We start from the raw sequence: 17,373 nt of genomic DNA, 5'->3' as shown, positions 1-17,373 counted from the left end.
TATTTGAATTTTATATTATTATTTTTCAATAAAAAAATTCCTTTAAAAAATGTAATATTTTGGATTTATCTTTGAATTTCTTTGCTATTATCTAGATCCCCAAATTAAGAACTGAAGCCACAATTGCAGAATGGGAGAGTTCGACAAGTATACAGGCCTTACCCATGATCTATATAGTGATTAGGGTTAGGGTTCATCTTATAATTAATCAATCCCAAAAATTTTCGAACAAGAACGAGCCTAGCTTTTTATTACTAACACAATACATGACGACCAGCTAGCTAATAAGAGATCCTGCACCTCAACTCCTCCTCATCGCCATCACAATGCGTAGAGAGATGGATTTTTTTGTTTGGCTTAAACTTTTTTTTTGTTTGGTCTTATAACTCTTATTGACGATCGAGGTTGTCATCAGATGAAACTCTCTCTTGATCGAGTCTCTTGTTCTTCGATGTCGTCTCAACGTAGCTCTCACCTCCTTTTCAATTGAAAGACATCCATTCAATTTAATTAAGGTTCCATTCTCAACCATTTGAATCGTGGTTAATCATATATAAATATATATATGAAATAGACTTACATGTTTGGAAATTAGGGTTTGGTGGAAACTGTAGAAGTGGATATGATTTCTGCAACCATTCCAAAATCATGAGTGCTCTTCTTGTGTGGTTTACAAGACATTCATGTTTTTGTTTGTTCTTGAAGCAGGCGACGAGAGGACGGGGAAGAACTCTGAGAAAAAAAGATAGAAGAATACAATTTTGATGAAGACATGGAGGAGTATAAAGCCAAAATAAAAACATTGAATCCTTAAAAATAGATGATGAAAAATGTAAAATATACGAAACTCAAATATTATAATTTGATGATGTGGTTATCTACTTCAGCTGCCACGTACATAAGGTGGTTTATATGTGATTCACCAAATAGGTGGTTCGTTTAGCATTATTATATTATTTTGGCCCGCTAGTTTGGGAAGGACCAGCTCTCTCCACCATGACATTATAAAATTGCTTCCCATTCTGCTCATCACGAACATTTTACAATTTTGAAATAAGTACAATTTGTGAGATAAAACTTTCTAAGCTTCAAGTGCTTTACTTTGTCAGTGTTTAGTAATCTATTTTTATTTTACATAATCTGATCCAAAAACTACTTATGTTCTTTGTCCAAAACGTTATCAGTTGCTAGCATTAGACTAAAGACTTTGAGCTACAAACACAGAAAAGCTTGGTACTTGGAAACTTACAAATATCACCGGAAAGAAGTGAACTTTGCCCTTCAGGCTTTGTTTGAGTATCTTTGAAATACAACAGAATGGGGAAATTTGGCCACCAAAGCTCCCAGTTCACAAATGATGAGTATCTACTACATTCAGTAAATAAGTGAATTGGTTTATCTTTTAAAGAAAGAAAACAGGTTTGTAGATAGAGCATACTGCCATACTCACTTCCAACGGTTTTTACCACCCACGAAGACATTTTCACCCGAAGTCTCAAGCTCCTCCCCTACTTTTTAGTAATTAAGCAGACTGAGTGTACATCCATAATATCATTACTAAATCTTCTATTAAACACTAAAAAAATGAAATTCATCACTTTGTTTCAGCACAGCATGTTCCTCACAACCCATTTTCCACTACTGCATATCTATATAAGTCAAGTCAAGTGAGGTGGATTGTAAACCATCAACAAGGTTTATACAAACAATTACATGCTCAAATGAAACTCTGTATATTACCGAACGCAGACAAAAGCTAAGTAATTGAAGAGGAAGAGGACGAAGAAGAAGGAGAGAACCCTTATACCTGGAGCGGCACTGCCTTTGAAGATTTGGGCTGAGGTTCCTCTTTATCTTTTATATTTCTCGGCTTTTATACCTTACATATGGGTCTAAATGTCTTTTCCCAACGTTTTCAGAGCGTATTTGTTCGTTTTGGTCGCATTTCCGACCAGTTTTAGCGCGTTCCTGACGTTTCCTTGTGATCATGTGAAACAACATTTCAAAACACATTTGGGACTGCGCCGGAGGTGATAAGTACGTTCTGGAAAAGACAATGTTGCCCCTCTGTTTTCAGTTGAAACTGTTTCAACTTTCAAGCCAGCTAGGCAAAACCCAATTGCTTACATTTTACCATTCTGATTCAAATAATGGGTAATGATTCTAACGTTTTAGTCGTAGATTGTGGGTTGTGAGAGAATATTACGGGTATGTAGTTCTGTAGAAATGCTGGATTGAATGTACGTTTTCGGCTTTCGATGGCCTTTCCAAATTGGCAATCGCCATTATAAGAACATAAACCTCCAAAAGTGCTTGCAAATGGAGCAAAACTTGCTCTCTTGCTTTTATACTCCATCTTCTGCGCCTATATGACAGTACTACTCGACCTCGCTATCTACACGATGACTCAAGTCGGTTTCTTTCAGTAGTACATAAGAGGGAACAAGTGAAATGCAGGTTTTAGAGAAGAACATAGTTTAAAGCCTCAACTGATCGAGCTTGTGTATGTTCATGAATTGTAGTAGTTATGGTTTCGATGAAAGTTGATCGATATCTTTCGTATATCTTAAGATCAGAAAAAAAAAATTAACAAAGAAAGAGATTCACGCAAGAAAACCCGCCTTTAGTCTTGGTGTATAGCCTAGTGAGATCCAAACACGACGGTAATTGATCAAGAAGCTCCAACTGAAAATGTAAATTTGTGAAGAACACCAGCTGATGACGGATCATTAAGGACTGGTTGCCATTGATGCCCTGTCCAACTCCTCATCAGAATCAATTGCATTTTTATAATCATAGTATGCTTTTACCTACAATACAATGCCAATGTAATGCATTATAACTAACTGAAAAGTTGTCAAGACTAATTAACTCCAACACAAAACCAGGACCTCATTATTGTTTTTTTTTTTTTCAGAATTTCGATCGATATTCAACAATAACCAATACCTGTGGTCTTGGAGTAACTGCTTCAAAACTATGAAATTCAGGATGATCAAAATTAGAGGGTTTCAGAACAATGTAAGGATTGTAAGCCCCTTTATTTCTATACCGCTCCTCGGTACCCTGCAGAGGAGACAAAGTGATATCAAAATGTGTTGAAAGAAATGTCTTTACAGACTGGAGACGATACTCCTACAACACCAAGGGAACCACAATTTAATCAACAGATTGGCGAATATATAACTTATAACCATCTGTCAGATCAAATATTGCTGGTCAGTTATGTGTGAATCCTTTCTCTCAAGTATTAATTTGGAGTACGTTTCATATAATTCAAAGATTCGAATTTTTTATTACAATTTCCCACCTTATCTCAAAAAGAGAAAATTATGATAATCATCGGTTCATAACCACATCCTACTAAAGATGCGATCAGGTTCTGATTTCCCCAAAATGCCTATGATATGGCATAACTCATAAGAAAATATTTTTTAAAGTGTAACATATGAGAGGTGTTAAGATAAGATATTTCCATCCTGAAAAGAATATATTAAGAAGCTGAAAGAGAAATATGTTTCAAGTGAAATTATTTTATGCTCAAATTTCTTTATGAAAATTTCAATGCACCAACAACCTCTTATAGAAGAGTGCCAAACTGCCCATAACAGTTTCCAAACACACGCAAGAACTTCACTTAGAACTAGACTTATAGACTTGAAGTATAATAATCTGAGCACACCTGAAATTGCGGATAATCTGGCGCACTAAATAAAGTAATGAGCTTCCCAGACTCCACGGCATGATCTATGGTGTACCCCTGATCCATGCCTCCAAAACCAGGCCTCTTCTCACGTGCATCAGGGCCTTCATGAGATCTGATAATCAACTGATGTTTTGACAATCTAGAATAACCACAATTTTAGTATATAATTCCTACTGTGATACAGAAGTAAAAGCAACAATAGATTAAGAGCAATAGAAATGTAAAGGGCTTTCCCTATGCAGTTTATATTTAAGCGCTAAGCGCCATGCAAGATGAAAGCATCATGCACGGTTTTGAATGAGAGAAGATGTATGGAATCCTCTTTACAACTAACTAGAAAAAATTAAAGATGATAATGAAATCAAACATTTTGTTTTCCTGAACCCCACTCAACATCCACCAAGTGAAGTAATAGCAAATCCATATCCATCTCCATACCATGCTTGCTTTCAATAACTAACCATTTAATTGTCATAACTCCTAAATACAACTAAAACATAGAAAGATAAGAAGACTTGATCGCTAACATAATTTGTGGAATTCATCATCCAGCTAAATACTGAATGATTGTGCAACTACCACCACAGTTGGAACACTAGCAACAGAGAATACTTAGAAGGTTTAGTGAAATACAAATTGGGGTTCTGAAGTCCCCTCAACACATGCCTTGTTTGCCAGTCACACTGCACTATCAATAGTATGCAAGAACAAAAGGGTACATGATGAAATACAAACCAGAAGATCTAAAGCAAATAATCATTGATAATCGACCAATCTCCCACCCTACCATACAATTTAAAACCAATTAAACACCAAGTCAACTATTATTGCCTCTGATCAAAAACACTACGAAAAGCAGAGTAAACTCCAGATTATGACAGTACCTTGAGCTGAAACTTCTTCAGAAAGTCCTCAGTGCAATCAGGACCCCAAAGAAGACCAACGCATTTGACAATGTTCCGAGCTAGGCCAGGTTTCATGTGGGGATCAGACCACATCACATCACCCGGAATCAAGTTCACAGAGTTCGTAGCATCCATCATAGGATCAGTGACCAATCTTCGAGCCTCAGATAGCTCATCTAAAGACCCCAGAACCAAAGGATTCGTCTCCGAATTCAAAGCAATCTTCTGTTTCTTCTTCCCCTTCGACTACTTAAAAGGTATAGCAGCAGTGCTCCGGAACAGCCCTCCATGAGCAGTATACACATTCCCATGTATAATAGACGCAAGAGGAAGCCTTTCAAAGCAATGCAAACATATATTATACACATCTGTTCCTACTCTATCTTTACCATCCTCATCCTCATCTCTATACTTGACCAACACTTCCTTCTGAAATCCATATGTACCAGTACAGTACTTGGATTCATGGTTGCCTCTCAACAGATAAACACTCTTCGGCATCAGGACCTTCCACGCCAGCAGAATCAAGAAAGTCTCAAGACCCCAAGCTCCTCTGTCAACATAGTCACCATTGAAGACACAGACTCTGTCCTCTGAAGGGCCCCAGCATCTCACAGAAGGAAGAGAACGTTGTGCAGCTGGCCATGGACGTCGCCGACGACAACGACTGAGAAGTTGGCCACAATCTTCAATCTTGACGCAGTTGGGTTCTTTACGGAGGATTTTGGATGCGGTAAGAACCAAGCTATCAAAGACAGGGACAGGAAGTACGTTACAAATTGGGTTGCCGGAATTCTTGAAGACCAATCGAAGACAGACATGAGGTTGTGGACCCAATCAAGGCTCAGCTTCCCGTCGGGCGGCCATTTGATTGGGATTTCTAGTTCCCGGTGTGGGCTGCCTCAAGATATTTGCAACTTCCCCAACATCCTCTCCGTCCTCTCCCCCACCCTCTTATTCCCTCGGGTGAGTTTCTAACTGTCTTTTTAAGCTTTGCCGATTGAGAATCCTTTCCGTATTTTGCAAAACAACTTCCTTTAAATTCTTTACTTCATTCTTCAACAACTCAATCCCATTAATTGCTGCATCGTTTTCCTTAATAATTGTCTTCCTTAATTTCAAATATCTACCAGCATGTTGTTTACCCTCTTCAAACGACTTCACCAACTCCTGCAGCGAGGGATCACTAACTTCGTGGCTACTACTGGTCGAAGTCTCTCTTGTGTTTCTAGAATTCAACCTCTCATTGCACTCTTCCACTAATTTGGACATCTGAACTTTATCATCCTCGGTAACTGCCTCGCACCATACAATCCCCGGTGTTGAACCCTTTAACAAATGAGTTCGTACTCTAGTGTACGAGCCAGAGTGGTCTACATGGCAGAAATTACATTTCCACTTCCATGTTCCTCCAACATCCGCCATTTTCTCAGTCTTCTTGACATACTTCCACAAGGGTGCTCTATCATCGATCACCTCAGATTCACTACTAATGTCCGCATCAACAAACTCAGGTGCTTCTTCAGTACTCATAGCTTCTGCAACACGTGAATAACAGAAATAATCTGTGTTCAGCAATTCCCAAAACAGCCAAAAAAAATTGAATTCAATAATAAAATCACAATATCAACTGCATAGAGGCAGCAGGCAATTGGTAAATGTACCAGTAAATGAATCTAGACGAGTCTAATGCTTTCATCATGAATGACAATCACCTCACAAATACCTCCATAATACAACCAAAACAAGCAGATGTATAAATCAAAACCAACACTATTATTATATTGGCATGATTGGTTACGGAATTGAATCTCTCAGGCTCTCAGCAAATAGAAGGATCTCTCATTTGAAACCCAGGTCAGCAAGCACACAAAATGGACTAGATAAAGAGTAGTACTACTTTACAGTAATATTATCTTCTTACAGAAAAAGAGAGGCCAACCGAAGCTCATTGGATTTTCATTCTTTGACAAATTTCTATGATCTTATTATGGCAACCCATTTGTTTCCCTTTCAAGTCGAATACTCCCCAAGAAAAAATTAAATCAAGCACTGGAATCAATGAACCCACAAGAGAAAAACAAGAACTAGAACAACAAAACACTAATTCACCTTCTATCAATCACAAAACGACCCCAGAATCCCAAAAAACAAAGAGAACCCAATAAACCTTATTAGTAAAGTGACCATAGAATCACACATACAAATCAAAACCAACACTAGAGCAAATCCATACAGAGAATTTGAAATAAATCAGTAACAAGATTCAACAACAGCGACATCAGTAGCAAGTTATCGACATATCTAATTGCAAAAGACAGAGAGCTACAACCAATACGCACTCAGTAAATCCTAAATCAGTCTGAGACGGACCAAATCTAGCAATGGAGAGAACCCTATACCTCAACTTCAAGCGGCGCTGCCTTTGAAGATTTGAGCCGTGGTTCCTCTTTCTCTTATACCTTACATACGGGTATAAATGTCTTTTCCCAACGTTTTCAGCGCGTATTCGCTCGTTTTGACCGCATTTCCGACCAGTTTTGGCGCGTTTCCTGACGTTTCCTTCCGACCAAACAAAACAACATTTCAAGACGCATTGGAGAGTGCGACGAATATGCCGGAGGTGATCAAGTACGTTACGTAAAAGACAATGTTGCCCCTCTGTTAAGCCGGCTAGGCAAAACCCAGTTGCCCATTCTGATTCGAATGATGGTAATTCTAACGTTTGAGTCGTACATTGTGAGAGTTGTGAGAGAACATTACGCGCACGTAGTTTCTGTAGAAATGCTTGATTGAATTGTAAGAACAGAAACCTCCTAAAAGTGCTTGCAGTGCAGATGGAGCAAAACTTGCTTTCTTGCTTTTATACTCCATCTTCTCCTGCAAGCATAGAAGTATTACGCTATAGCTATATCTCTATTTGGACTTTGGTGAATCAAACAAATCTGAGTACCAAACTATAGACGGTGAAGGAATTCCTTGAAGCTATCAATCATATACAGACATCTTATAGAATTGAAAGTTCAAAAGTATACAGGCCAAGTTTGAGCACAAGAGTAAGGTATGCTAAGCATAAGTTCACAGAAAAATGCGCACTGTCACCTGCACGAAGGAAAATGAACATGTAAAATCCAGGGTTTAACACCTATAGTGAACCCTATTAATGCAACTGCATTCAAGTTATTAATTAGTGCATACCTCAAATGGTTTTGCTATCACTCCTATCAGTACCACAATTCAATAACAGAAACCGCATGCTCTGCCGTGAATATTATTTTGGCCCGCTAGTTTGGGAAGGACCAGCTCTCTCCACCATGACATCATAAAGTTGCTTCCCATTCTGCACATCACATTACACCAGAAAGGCAGACATCAGAACATTTTACAATTTTCAATTAAGTACAATTTGTGAGATAAAACTTGCTTAGTTTCAAGTGCTTTACTTTGTCAGTGTTTAGTAATCTTTTTTTTTTTTTTTGACATAATCTGATCCAAAAACTACTTGTGTTCTTTGTCCAAAACGTTATCAGTTGCTAGCATTAGATTAAAGACTTTGAGCTTTACAAACACAGAAAAGCTTGGTACTTGGAAACTTACAAATATCACCGGAAAGAAGTGGACTTGCCCTTCAGACTTTGTCTGAGTCTCTTTGAAATACACCAGAATGGGGAAATTTGGCCACCAAAGCTCCCAGTTCACAAATGATGAGTATCTACATTCAGTAAATAAATGAATTGGTTTATCTTTTTAAGAAAGAAAATAGGTTTGTAGATAGAGCATACTCACTTCCAACGGTTTTTACCACCCACGAAGACATTTTCACCAGAAGTCTCAAGCTCCTCCCCTACTTTTACTTCCTACAGAAACAAATGTCCACAAAAAGTGAAAGTAATTATGCAGACTGAGTGGACATCCATAATACTATTACTAGATCTTCTATTGTACACCAAAAATAATGAAATTCATCACTTTGTTTCAGTATTCTAAGCGGGTTGAATCAACGAACCAGAGCCTCGTCATCGAAGACAAATCTAACTCTTGTAGTCTGGAAAAAGAACACCAGAACAAAAATAATCAGCTACTTCTCAAATATTAACATTTGAACTTGGCCACTAAAATTCTGATATGAAGAGTAGCTTGTACACCAACCATTTCTAGAACAGTAATTTACCTGAAACAATAGCAGTAATCCAAGGAGACCAACCGGAGCAGCTGGTAAAAGATTGTTTGTATATGCTAACCCACCAGATAGACCTGTTTCAGTTAACATGCTCTAACATTATGAAACAAATGCATGGTTCCACAAACCAAATGGTCAAAAACAGGCAAAAATCCGTACACACATCAGTATGAAACAAACTTCAGACTCCAATGAAACCAAAGCAATGAGTCTGATGCAAGACATTAAGCAATTGACTCGGCTCATATATAGGTCACTGAATTTTGGTAAGACAACTCAGCAAGCGAAACTAGAAGGCGAATTCAAGAGTAAGCATCTACCTAGTAGCACAATTGGAATCCGGTAATCCGGCTCAGGTATCACAGTCTCTCTGGTGGTCTTCACTTTCCTTCCAAACTGTCAAAGATGAAAATTGACAACAAAATTGGCACACAGAACATGATCACTAGCAAAATCCAACACCAACCTATCAAAACTCTTGCTTCCCACCAATTTTATTTTCCTCATTTATCCTAGTGTTCAACCTCACATATTTCAAAAGAAACACATGCCAACTCAAATTCAGGCAACAGAAAGCAAACCCAATACTTGAAATTATATAAGGGTGAAGTAACAAACCACTGAGGTCACCACAAGTGATCCACCATACTTTGTCATCAGAAAACTATGATTGTGTAATAGACTGCCAGTATTAGGACTCCTAAAGCTGCTCACAAATCCGCCAAGTTCTTTATCTGTTTGAAAAAACACACTCATCAATCCAACACACAGAAGCTACACTTTGCCATTCAATATACAAAACACACGGTAAAACCAACAACATTAAAATACCAAATCACCAAACTTACTTTTGGGAGAGAAAAAACAAGGAGCTGACAAGAGAGCGCTTGCCATTTCCTTCAAGTTTGGAAAACAAATGTGCTCTTCTTTGTGGAAGTGCAGGAAATGCTTCCAGACTCTGCTTTGTAAAGACTTATTTACTATTATGACCTCTTATGTTGTCAGTACAATGTGAAGTTGTAAACTTGAGAAAGGGTACTGTGGTCTTTAGGAGGTGAGGATTGAACGAACTTTATAAGGGGACAGAGTCGCCTTATCTTGTACAACCTGCGTGACCAGTCACCACCCAAGTATTAAAACCCACTTCAATTTGAGTTGAGCTCACAGATAAAGTTGTGATAAACCTCTTGTTTTGAAAAACAGAGAATTCTGAAAAACCTCATCGAATGGCAACTTCTTCTCTTTGTTTAACACAAATTTGCTCATTCAAGTCCTCAAACAAACCAGGTACTCTCTCTCTCTCTCTCTCTCTCTCTCTCTCTCTCTCTCTCTCTCTCTCTGGGCTATTTTATTTGATTGTGATATTACTGGTATTGTGGGTTGAATGCATTAATTTGATTGTGTAGGAGTGTTGATTGGAAATTTGGGAGGGAGTAAGGTTCTTCGGGTGAATGAAGCATTTCAGAACTCAAAATCGGCAAAGACTCAATCTTGGGAGATCAAGGTAAGACATTTAGACGAAACCAAGCTTACCCTATTGTTGAAATTAGTAAAATGTTGCATTTCATTGATTTTCTTTGCTCAAGAACATTTACTTGGACTCTACTATTGTGGGCATGAGTGCATGACCATATGTAAGTTATTAGATTTTGAAGGAACTGAAATGGGTTAAACGAATTGTCAAAATGATGACTTTGAGTTGAACACCCTTTATAAGCAATTTACATGAAACGAAATTTGGGGAAACAAGGTTGTTTAGGAGTTCGTATTCAATGCATACGAGAATTGTTGTTTTAGTTGGGAAATTCAGCTTGGATACTGAAGGTTGGTCTTTCCCTTTTAATTTACTTTGGTTTTGTCGTGCAGGCTACAGATGGTAAACCAACCACCAAAGTAAATAGCATAGTCTGTAGTGATTGTGAGGGAAATGGTAAGTAACTAACTTGCTGTCAACTCTATGTTAAGTTGAATATTAGCTCGATGCTTTATAATCAAATCTCCGAATATGAGCATGCCCGATTTCAACTAGTCTGCAAAACTTTCACTGTTCTGTTAGCATTTGCAATGGAGGGTTTGAGCTGACGGATATTTTGATTTATTAAAACAGGTGCTAAAGCTTGTTCTCAGTGCAAAGGTACTGGAGTCAATTCTGAAGACCACTTCAATGGACAATTCAAAGCCGGTGGTCTATGTTGGCTTTGCAGGTACCATTGTTAATTCTCTTTTCTCCTGCCATGCTAAGTGTTGATATTGAACACTTAAATGCTACATTCATAGATATTACCATTGTATTTATCATCATAATTTTAGTAAGAGCGAAGATCAATTATCTTATTTGATATATCTTAAACTTAAACATCCATTGTCTTTTCATCTACTAAACCCTCGGTTTCTCTTACAGTTTTGTGCATGTTTCTGATGTATATGTGTTACATTTCCTGCAGGGGTAAAAGGGAGATTCTGTGTGGAGAGTGCAATGGTGCTGGATTCGTAGGAGGATTCATGAGCACACACGATGCCTAGAAAAAACTGAACCCCTATCATAAAAGAGCATAACGAATTTGTGTTCAGTGTGTTCCTATAGTGAATTTTGTACTCCCTGGACGTATCAGAGAACTAATTGCTGTGGTTAGAGATTGTAAGTGCTACATAATGTTGAAAAAACAGACCAACCAGATGTGTTTGCTGCATGTCTGGTTCTCCTGTCTGTTGGTTACTGCATTTTGGTTGAATTTTATATATGGAACCAATTCACAAGTGAAGCCAATACTTGGAAGTTGGTAAAAAAATGTAAAACCTAACAGACGCTCTATCCACTGAGCTACAGGCGCTTGTATGATTGATGGTTAAATGATCCTTAATCTTGTAACTGTATAAGTTTCTTTATCTTCCTCATGTTAAATATTCGGTGAATGTAACTGCTACTCTGCTAGGGATGTTGGTTTCAACTTTCAAGGATATAAATGTGATCGGAGTTTATGTAGGCCGGGATGGAGAACATCATATGTAACACAACAATAAAATTAGAACAAAGATGGTATTATTGATCAATTCATAACAGACGAACTAAGCATAACCGAAATTAAATACCGAGCATCGGGTAATAATGATCGATCATTATTACCTAATTGTTCAAACTATGCACACGTTGCGCACTTGTACATTGTAGTGAGACAATTATCCTACTACAAATGCACTATACTATAATACTATATACAAGATCGAGAAATAAACCCCTGAAGACATTAGATTAAGCAGACATGCATCCACAGTGATTCCACACAAACCAACCCAACAGCCCAACAAACAACCCGGCCCAGTGGCCCAGTACCGTGTGTGTAGGAAATACACATATATATACCCCCCAAGATTTTCCCATCTCCCAAAGATTCTCGGTTGGGATACCCTAGGCGGCTGCTTCCTCTCCCATTAGTCCATTCAGTCGAACTGAACTAGTCCTCTAGTTAATCTCAGCTTTCCCCGATAATTTTTGTTTCTCGTTTCTCGATCTAAGGTATACATTGCTTACTTTGAAAATCTCTACTTTTTTATTATTCATATTATCAGTTATTTTCGTACACGCTGATGCTCACGATTTCGATAGCCATACCGCTGGCGAATGCCTCCTTTCTCTTCTCTGAAGTCTACCCAGACTATGAACACCCGATCGGATCTGTCAAGAACGGGTTATTACGTCCTTGGTCGCTCAACACATGTACTATTTACCTTACGAAATTGAGTTCTTAGGTCTCAAAGCCTGATTTATCTCTATCTCTCTCTTTTGGGTTTGCTATTCTCCAAATATCTTTATGTTATGGGTATTGTTCAGTTACTGTGTGAACTTTGATGCAGGGAGTTTGATTCATTAGTTGATAGAGAAGGCTTGAGGTTGCAGTTTCTTTGTGAGTAGTGGAGCTAGCTGTAAGTACACTGATCTGTATATAGATTACTTGTTGTGATCACTTTTCTTACTTTGTAACTGCCGAAAATTAAATTAAGGAAAATCTCTGTTTGTGCTATGAGGTTTCAGGTGCTCATAGAAAAGAAGGCGTCGCCCAACAAGTTGCAGATTTTTATGGAGTCTCGTTTTGACAAGTATTTGACTACGTTCATCTACTGTTGGTGCCGGTGTCATAGCACGACCTACGGGAAGCTGCTTAGCTGGTTCCCGATCCTCCTTCAAAAGTGGTGATGTAGGCGGGGCTTAACATTATTCGTGTTTTTTTTAGACTTAGTTTTTTTCTCTTCACATCTCCCATCTATCTATTTTCTTTAGTTATTCACTCGAGCAATTATAATCTGGAAGTCGATCCAGGTCATGGCGCAAAAGCAGATATGGTCCGGTATCTCTATCCGTTGCAGGTCGAGGACTCTTTCTCCTTCCCCTTCTTCAAACGTCATCATGCTTAGTGTTTTGTTAGCGTTTCAGGGCCTCTAGATTTGTGTTTCTTCCTGCATTGTATTGTCTTTTATGTAAAATTGTTATAGTTTTATCTTGTTTTTGTTGGTTTTGTGATGCATAATGAGCATATTAGGATCATAAGTAGTCATATGCCAGGCTATCCTTGCTGTATAGGTCAATTATTGATCCTTTAGTTTCATTTGGGACAAGCAGTTGATCTAGGTTATAATCAAGTTCTGAATTATGTATAATTGGATGACACCCGATAGAAAAATAAGTGATATGCACCTCAGTGGGTAGGCATTACATAAAGCTAAGATACGTTTATTTATACATTGTAAATCGTTTAGTTAAGTATCAGCAAGCTTATCCTTTGATTGAGACTTGTTTCAGTGACCATTTGCATGTTTGGAAAGCTTATACGTTCAACAAGATATATGCTTAGTTTCATGTAAATCAATCGGTCAAGTTTGATTCCTAAAGCATAGGACTGCATTCTGCAAATCAGCTTTTCTGAGTTTTGAACCCAGCAGCATTTTAACTGAAAATGACACATTTTGATGCACTATTTGAAGTTATTTTTTTCATGGAAGTTATAGCATATATCTGTTGGAGCTTTCAAGGATCTAAAAATAGATGATATAGTGCTACTGACTTACTAGCAATGTGGTCTGTTTGGAATCATAGAAACTGGTTGAAGTTAGGCGTTTACGTTGAAAGTGGGTTGTTATACGAATGTTTTCCTACTATGATTGCCCCAGGAAATGTCAATGTGTTTTCTCTACTTTTTCCTCATCTCTTTTGACTAATTATATTTACTACATGTTTTTTAAGGGTACTGCTGGAATAGTCTTTCGCTTTATTGGGCATGGACATGAAGCTTGGAGGGATGGTTTTGGTTGTAGAGGAGTTTGTAGGGGGGATGCCCTTGGGGCATTTCTTGGGTCGTTGTTGGAGGTGGTCAGGAAAGAAGCAGGTAAACCTACTTAGTTTCAACCACTATATCGAAATCTTAAATATTTATTGAGTGTTTTAAAACAAATGATCGAAAAGATACAAGAAGATAACAATAAATTAGGTCTAAAGAACAAGAAGATTGTGTATATCTTGGACGAAATCAACAAAGGGAAAGAACTTATTCATAAGATGTTAGTTGAAGGTCGGTGTTCACCATTCAATCAGTACCTGAAGACCCTTTTGAATATACTAATTGTTAGGGAAGTGGGTGACAGAATGTATTATTTATAGCCCGGGAACACCAAAAAGAGCTTGTTAATGTCAAGATAATTATAGATGACTTATCAACTGTTACAACAGAGAGCAAGTCAACTCTGAATGAGATAAAACAACAACAAAAAGATGATACAAGTGCAACATTGAAAGTCACAAGAGATAATAACGTTGCTCTAAATGAGATACGTCTGACATAGCAGCATTAAATTGTGTAAATGGCTAAGTTGGCAGAGGATGTCAAATCTGTGATGAAGCAAATGAAATGTTGTGTGTTATATTAGTAAAGGTGAGTGTTCGGTCTAAAATATATGACCGGACTGTTTAGTATTTTTCTTGATGTGAATTTTAAAAATTTAAGCATTTTTCTGTAGGAGTTTCTAGTAATAAGAAAAATAGACGAATTTTCAAAAGTTAAAAAGAAAGGAAGAGCATTAACTCAAATATCAAACTTGCATGTTTTCAGCCAAGTTAATGTGGAAGAGTTCGCAAAAAATTTTAATCTAGAGCTTCGATGTGGAATTTCGAGTGTTATGTACAATGGATAACACTTGAAATGTTTAAAAATTCTACATCGAAGTTCTGGATTAAGATTCTTTGTGAACTCCTCCACATCAGTTTTGCTGAAAACATACAAGTTTGATATTTGAGAGTTAATGCTCTTCCTTTCTTTTTAGTTTTGAAAATTCGTCTCTTTTTCTTATTGCCGAAAATTCTTACCGAAAAAATGTTTAAATTCTTAAAATTAACATTAAGAAAAATACTAAACAGCTCGGTCATATATTTTAAACTGGACACTCACATTTATTAGTATAACACACAACATTTTATTTGTTTCATCACGGATTTAACATCTTCTGTCAACTTAGCAATTTCCACAATATGATGCTGCTGTGTCAAACGTATCTCATTTAGAGCAGCGTTGTTATCTCTTGTGACTTTCAATGTTGTACTTGCATCATCCTTCGTTGCTGCTTTATGTCATTCAGAGTTGACTTGCTCTCTGTTGTAACAGTCGATAAGTCATCTATAATTATCTTGACACTAGCAAATTCTTTTTGGTGTTCCCGGGTCAAAAATAATACATTCTTTCTGTCACACATTCCCCCAACAATTAGTATATTCAAAATGGTCTTCATGTGCTGATTGACTTTGATCAGTGTAGCAACAATGTTATGAATGGTGAACACTGATCTTCGACTGATATCTTATGAATAAGCTCTTTATCTTTGTTGATTTCGCCCAACATAAACACAATCTTCTCGTCTTTTAGACCTAATTTCTTGTATCTTTTCGGTTTGTTTTAAAACACTCAATGAATATTCAAGATTTCCGTATAGTGGTTGAAACTGACTAGGTTTTTACCACCCACAAAGACATTTTCACCGGAAGTCTCGAGCTCTTCCCCTACTTTTACTTCGTAAGCAAACAAATGTCCACAAAAAGTGAAAGTAATTATGCAGACTGAGTGGACATCCATAATTTCATTTACTAGATATTCTATTAAACCCCAAAAATAGTGAAATTCATCACTTTGTTTCAGTTTTCTAAGAGGGTTGAATCAACGAACCAGAGCCCCATCATCGAAGACAACTCTTACTCTTGTTGTCTGGAAAAAGAACAAAAATAATCAGCTACTTCTCAAATATTAACATTTGAACTTGGCCACTAAAATTCTGGTAAGAAGAGTAGCTTGCACACCAACCATTTCTAGAACAGTATTTTACCTGAAACAATAGGAGTAATCCAAGGGGAGTAGCTTGTAAAAGATTGTTTGTATAAGCTAACCCACCAGATAAACCTGTTTCATTTAACACACTTAGCATTATGATTCTATAAAGACAATTTGATACAGTCTGCAGAAAAGTAGAGTTGGCAGTCAGTTATCAAATGCATGGTTCCACAAACCAAATGGTCAAAAACAGATAAAAATACATAGACACATCAGTATGAAACAAACTTCAGACTCCAATGAAACCAAAGGAGCGAGTCTGGTGCAAGACATTAAACAATTGACTTGGCTCATAGATCACTGATGTTTGGTAAGAAAACTCAGCAGGCGAATTCAAGAGTAAGCAGCTACCTTGTAGCACAATTGGAATCCGGTAATCTGACTTAGGTATCACAGTTTCTCACTTTCTCTGGTGGTCGTGACTTTCCTTCCAAACTGTCAAAGATGAAAATTGACAACAACATTGGCACACAGAACATGATCACTATCCAACACCAACCTATCAAAACTTTTGCTTCCCACCAATTTTATTTTGCTCATTTATCCTAGTGTTCAACCTCACATATTTCAAAAGAAACACTGCCATCTCACATTCAGGCAACAGAAAGCAAACCCAATTCTTGAAATTATATAAGGGTGAAGTAACAAACCACTGAGGTCACCACAAGTGATCCACCATACTTTTTCATCAGAAAACTATGGTTGTGTAATAGATTTCTAGTATTAGGACTTCTAAAGCTGCTCACAAATCCGCCAAGTTCTTTATCTGCTTGAAGAAACACACTCATCAATCCAACACACAGAAGCTACACTTTGCCATTCAATATACAAAACACATAGTAAAACCAGCAACATCAAAATACCAAATCACCAAACTTACTTTTGGGAGAGAGAAAACAAGGAGCTGACAAGAGAGCGCTTGCCATTTCCTTTAAGTTTGGAAAACAAATGCTCTCTTGTTTCTGGAAATGCAGGAAATTCTTCCAGACTCTGCTTGTGAACACTGATTTACTATTATGACATCGTATGTTGTCAGGACAATGTGAAGTCATAATACATGAGAAGGGGCACTGTGATCTTTAGGAGGTGAGGATTAAAGGAACTTATCAGGGGACAGGGGCATACACATGACAATAAAATTAGAACAAAGATTTTATTATTGATCAATTCATAATAGACGAACTAAGCATAACCGAAATTAAATATTAAGAATAAAAT

The 17,373-nt window shown here is 37.4% G+C and overlaps 2 protein-coding genes and 1 pseudogene across 5 annotated transcripts; 1 reads left to right on the top strand and 2 right to left on the bottom strand.

Annotated features, from left to right (window-relative positions):
* Window positions 1–2,531: 2,531 nt before the first annotated feature.
* Window positions 2,532–6,144, bottom strand: LOC126792812 (serine/threonine-protein phosphatase 7-like; annotated as a pseudogene).
* Window positions 6,145–7,566: 1,422 nt separating this feature from the next.
* Window positions 7,567–16,915, bottom strand: LOC126802983 (uncharacterized). Of its 2 annotated transcripts, XM_050530747.1 has the most exons (9): window positions 9,640–9,824; window positions 9,410–9,525; window positions 9,112–9,187; window positions 8,783–8,865; window positions 8,618–8,656; window positions 8,398–8,468; window positions 8,209–8,323; window positions 7,810–7,951; window positions 7,567–7,713 (listed from the first exon to the last, which is right to left on the bottom strand). In XM_050530747.1, exons 1-8 carry the CDS (start codon window positions 9,683–9,685, stop codon window positions 7,883–7,885), a joined length of 615 nt encoding a protein of 204 aa, XP_050386704.1. In that variant the 5' UTR covers window positions 9,686–9,824; the 3' UTR covers window positions 7,567–7,713; window positions 7,810–7,882. The 2 variants fall into 2 exon arrangements, with proteins under 2 accessions (XP_050386704.1, XP_050386777.1); XM_050530820.1 differs by lacking the exons at window positions 9,410–9,525; window positions 9,640–9,824 and adding an exon at window positions 16,806–16,915.
* LOC126803131 (protein BUNDLE SHEATH DEFECTIVE 2, chloroplastic-like) lies at window positions 9,902–15,960 on the top strand. Of its 3 annotated transcripts, none has more exons than XR_007673091.1 (6): window positions 9,902–10,078; window positions 10,198–10,295; window positions 10,658–10,721; window positions 10,899–10,995; window positions 12,644–12,768; window positions 13,190–13,993. XR_007673091.1 is itself a non-coding variant. In XM_050530993.1 (6 exons), exons 1-5 carry the CDS (start codon window positions 10,018–10,020, stop codon window positions 12,699–12,701), a joined length of 378 nt encoding a protein of 125 aa, XP_050386950.1. In that variant the 5' UTR covers window positions 9,903–10,017; the 3' UTR covers window positions 12,702–12,712; window positions 14,028–15,960. The 3 variants fall into 3 exon arrangements, 2 of the variants coding, with proteins under 2 accessions (XP_050386950.1, XP_050386880.1); XM_050530993.1 differs by lacking the exon at window positions 13,190–13,993 and adding an exon at window positions 14,028–15,960 and having other exon boundaries at window positions 9,903–10,078; window positions 12,644–12,712; XM_050530923.1 differs by lacking the exons at window positions 12,644–12,768; window positions 13,190–13,993 and adding an exon at window positions 11,236–11,662 and having other exon boundaries at window positions 9,909–10,078.
* Window positions 16,916–17,373: the final 458 nt, after the last annotated feature.

Source organism: Argentina anserina, chromosome 1 (assembly GCF_933775445.1).
Source record: "Argentina anserina chromosome 1, drPotAnse1.1, whole genome shotgun sequence".
In the NCBI taxonomy this organism is placed as follows: domain Eukaryota; kingdom Viridiplantae; phylum Streptophyta; class Magnoliopsida; order Rosales; family Rosaceae; genus Argentina; species Argentina anserina.
This window is presented reverse-complemented; position numbering and strand designations above follow the sequence as displayed.

What these genes read in the sequence shown, in the direction of transcription:
- LOC126803131 (XM_050530923.1), top strand. Translation starts at nt 10,018, where the DNA reads ATGGCAACTTCTTCTCTTTGTTTAACACAAATTTGCTCATTCAAGTCC. An exon ending in CAAGTCCTCAAACAAACCAG is followed by an intron (nt 10,079 to 10,197) that starts GTACTCTCTCTC and finishes TTGATTGTGTAG; the next exon opens with GAGTGTTGATTGGAAATTTG. An exon ending in TAGTGATTGTGAGGGAAATG is followed by an intron (nt 10,722 to 10,898) that starts GTAAGTAACTAA and finishes TTATTAAAACAG; the next exon opens with GTGCTAAAGCTTGTTCTCAG.
- LOC126802983 (XM_050530747.1), bottom strand. Translation starts at nt 9,685, where the DNA reads ATGGCAAGCGCTCTCTTGTCAGCTCCTTGTTTTTTCTCTCCCAAAA. An exon ending in CACTTGTGGTGACCTCAGTG is followed by an intron (nt 9,188 to 9,409) that starts GTTTGTTACTTC and finishes CATCTTTGACAG; the next exon opens with TTTGGAAGGAAAGTGAAGAC. An exon ending in GGTGGTAAAAACCGTTGGAA is followed by an intron (nt 8,324 to 8,397) that starts GTGAGTATGCTC and finishes TACTGAATGTAG; the next exon opens with ATACTCATCATTTGTGAACT.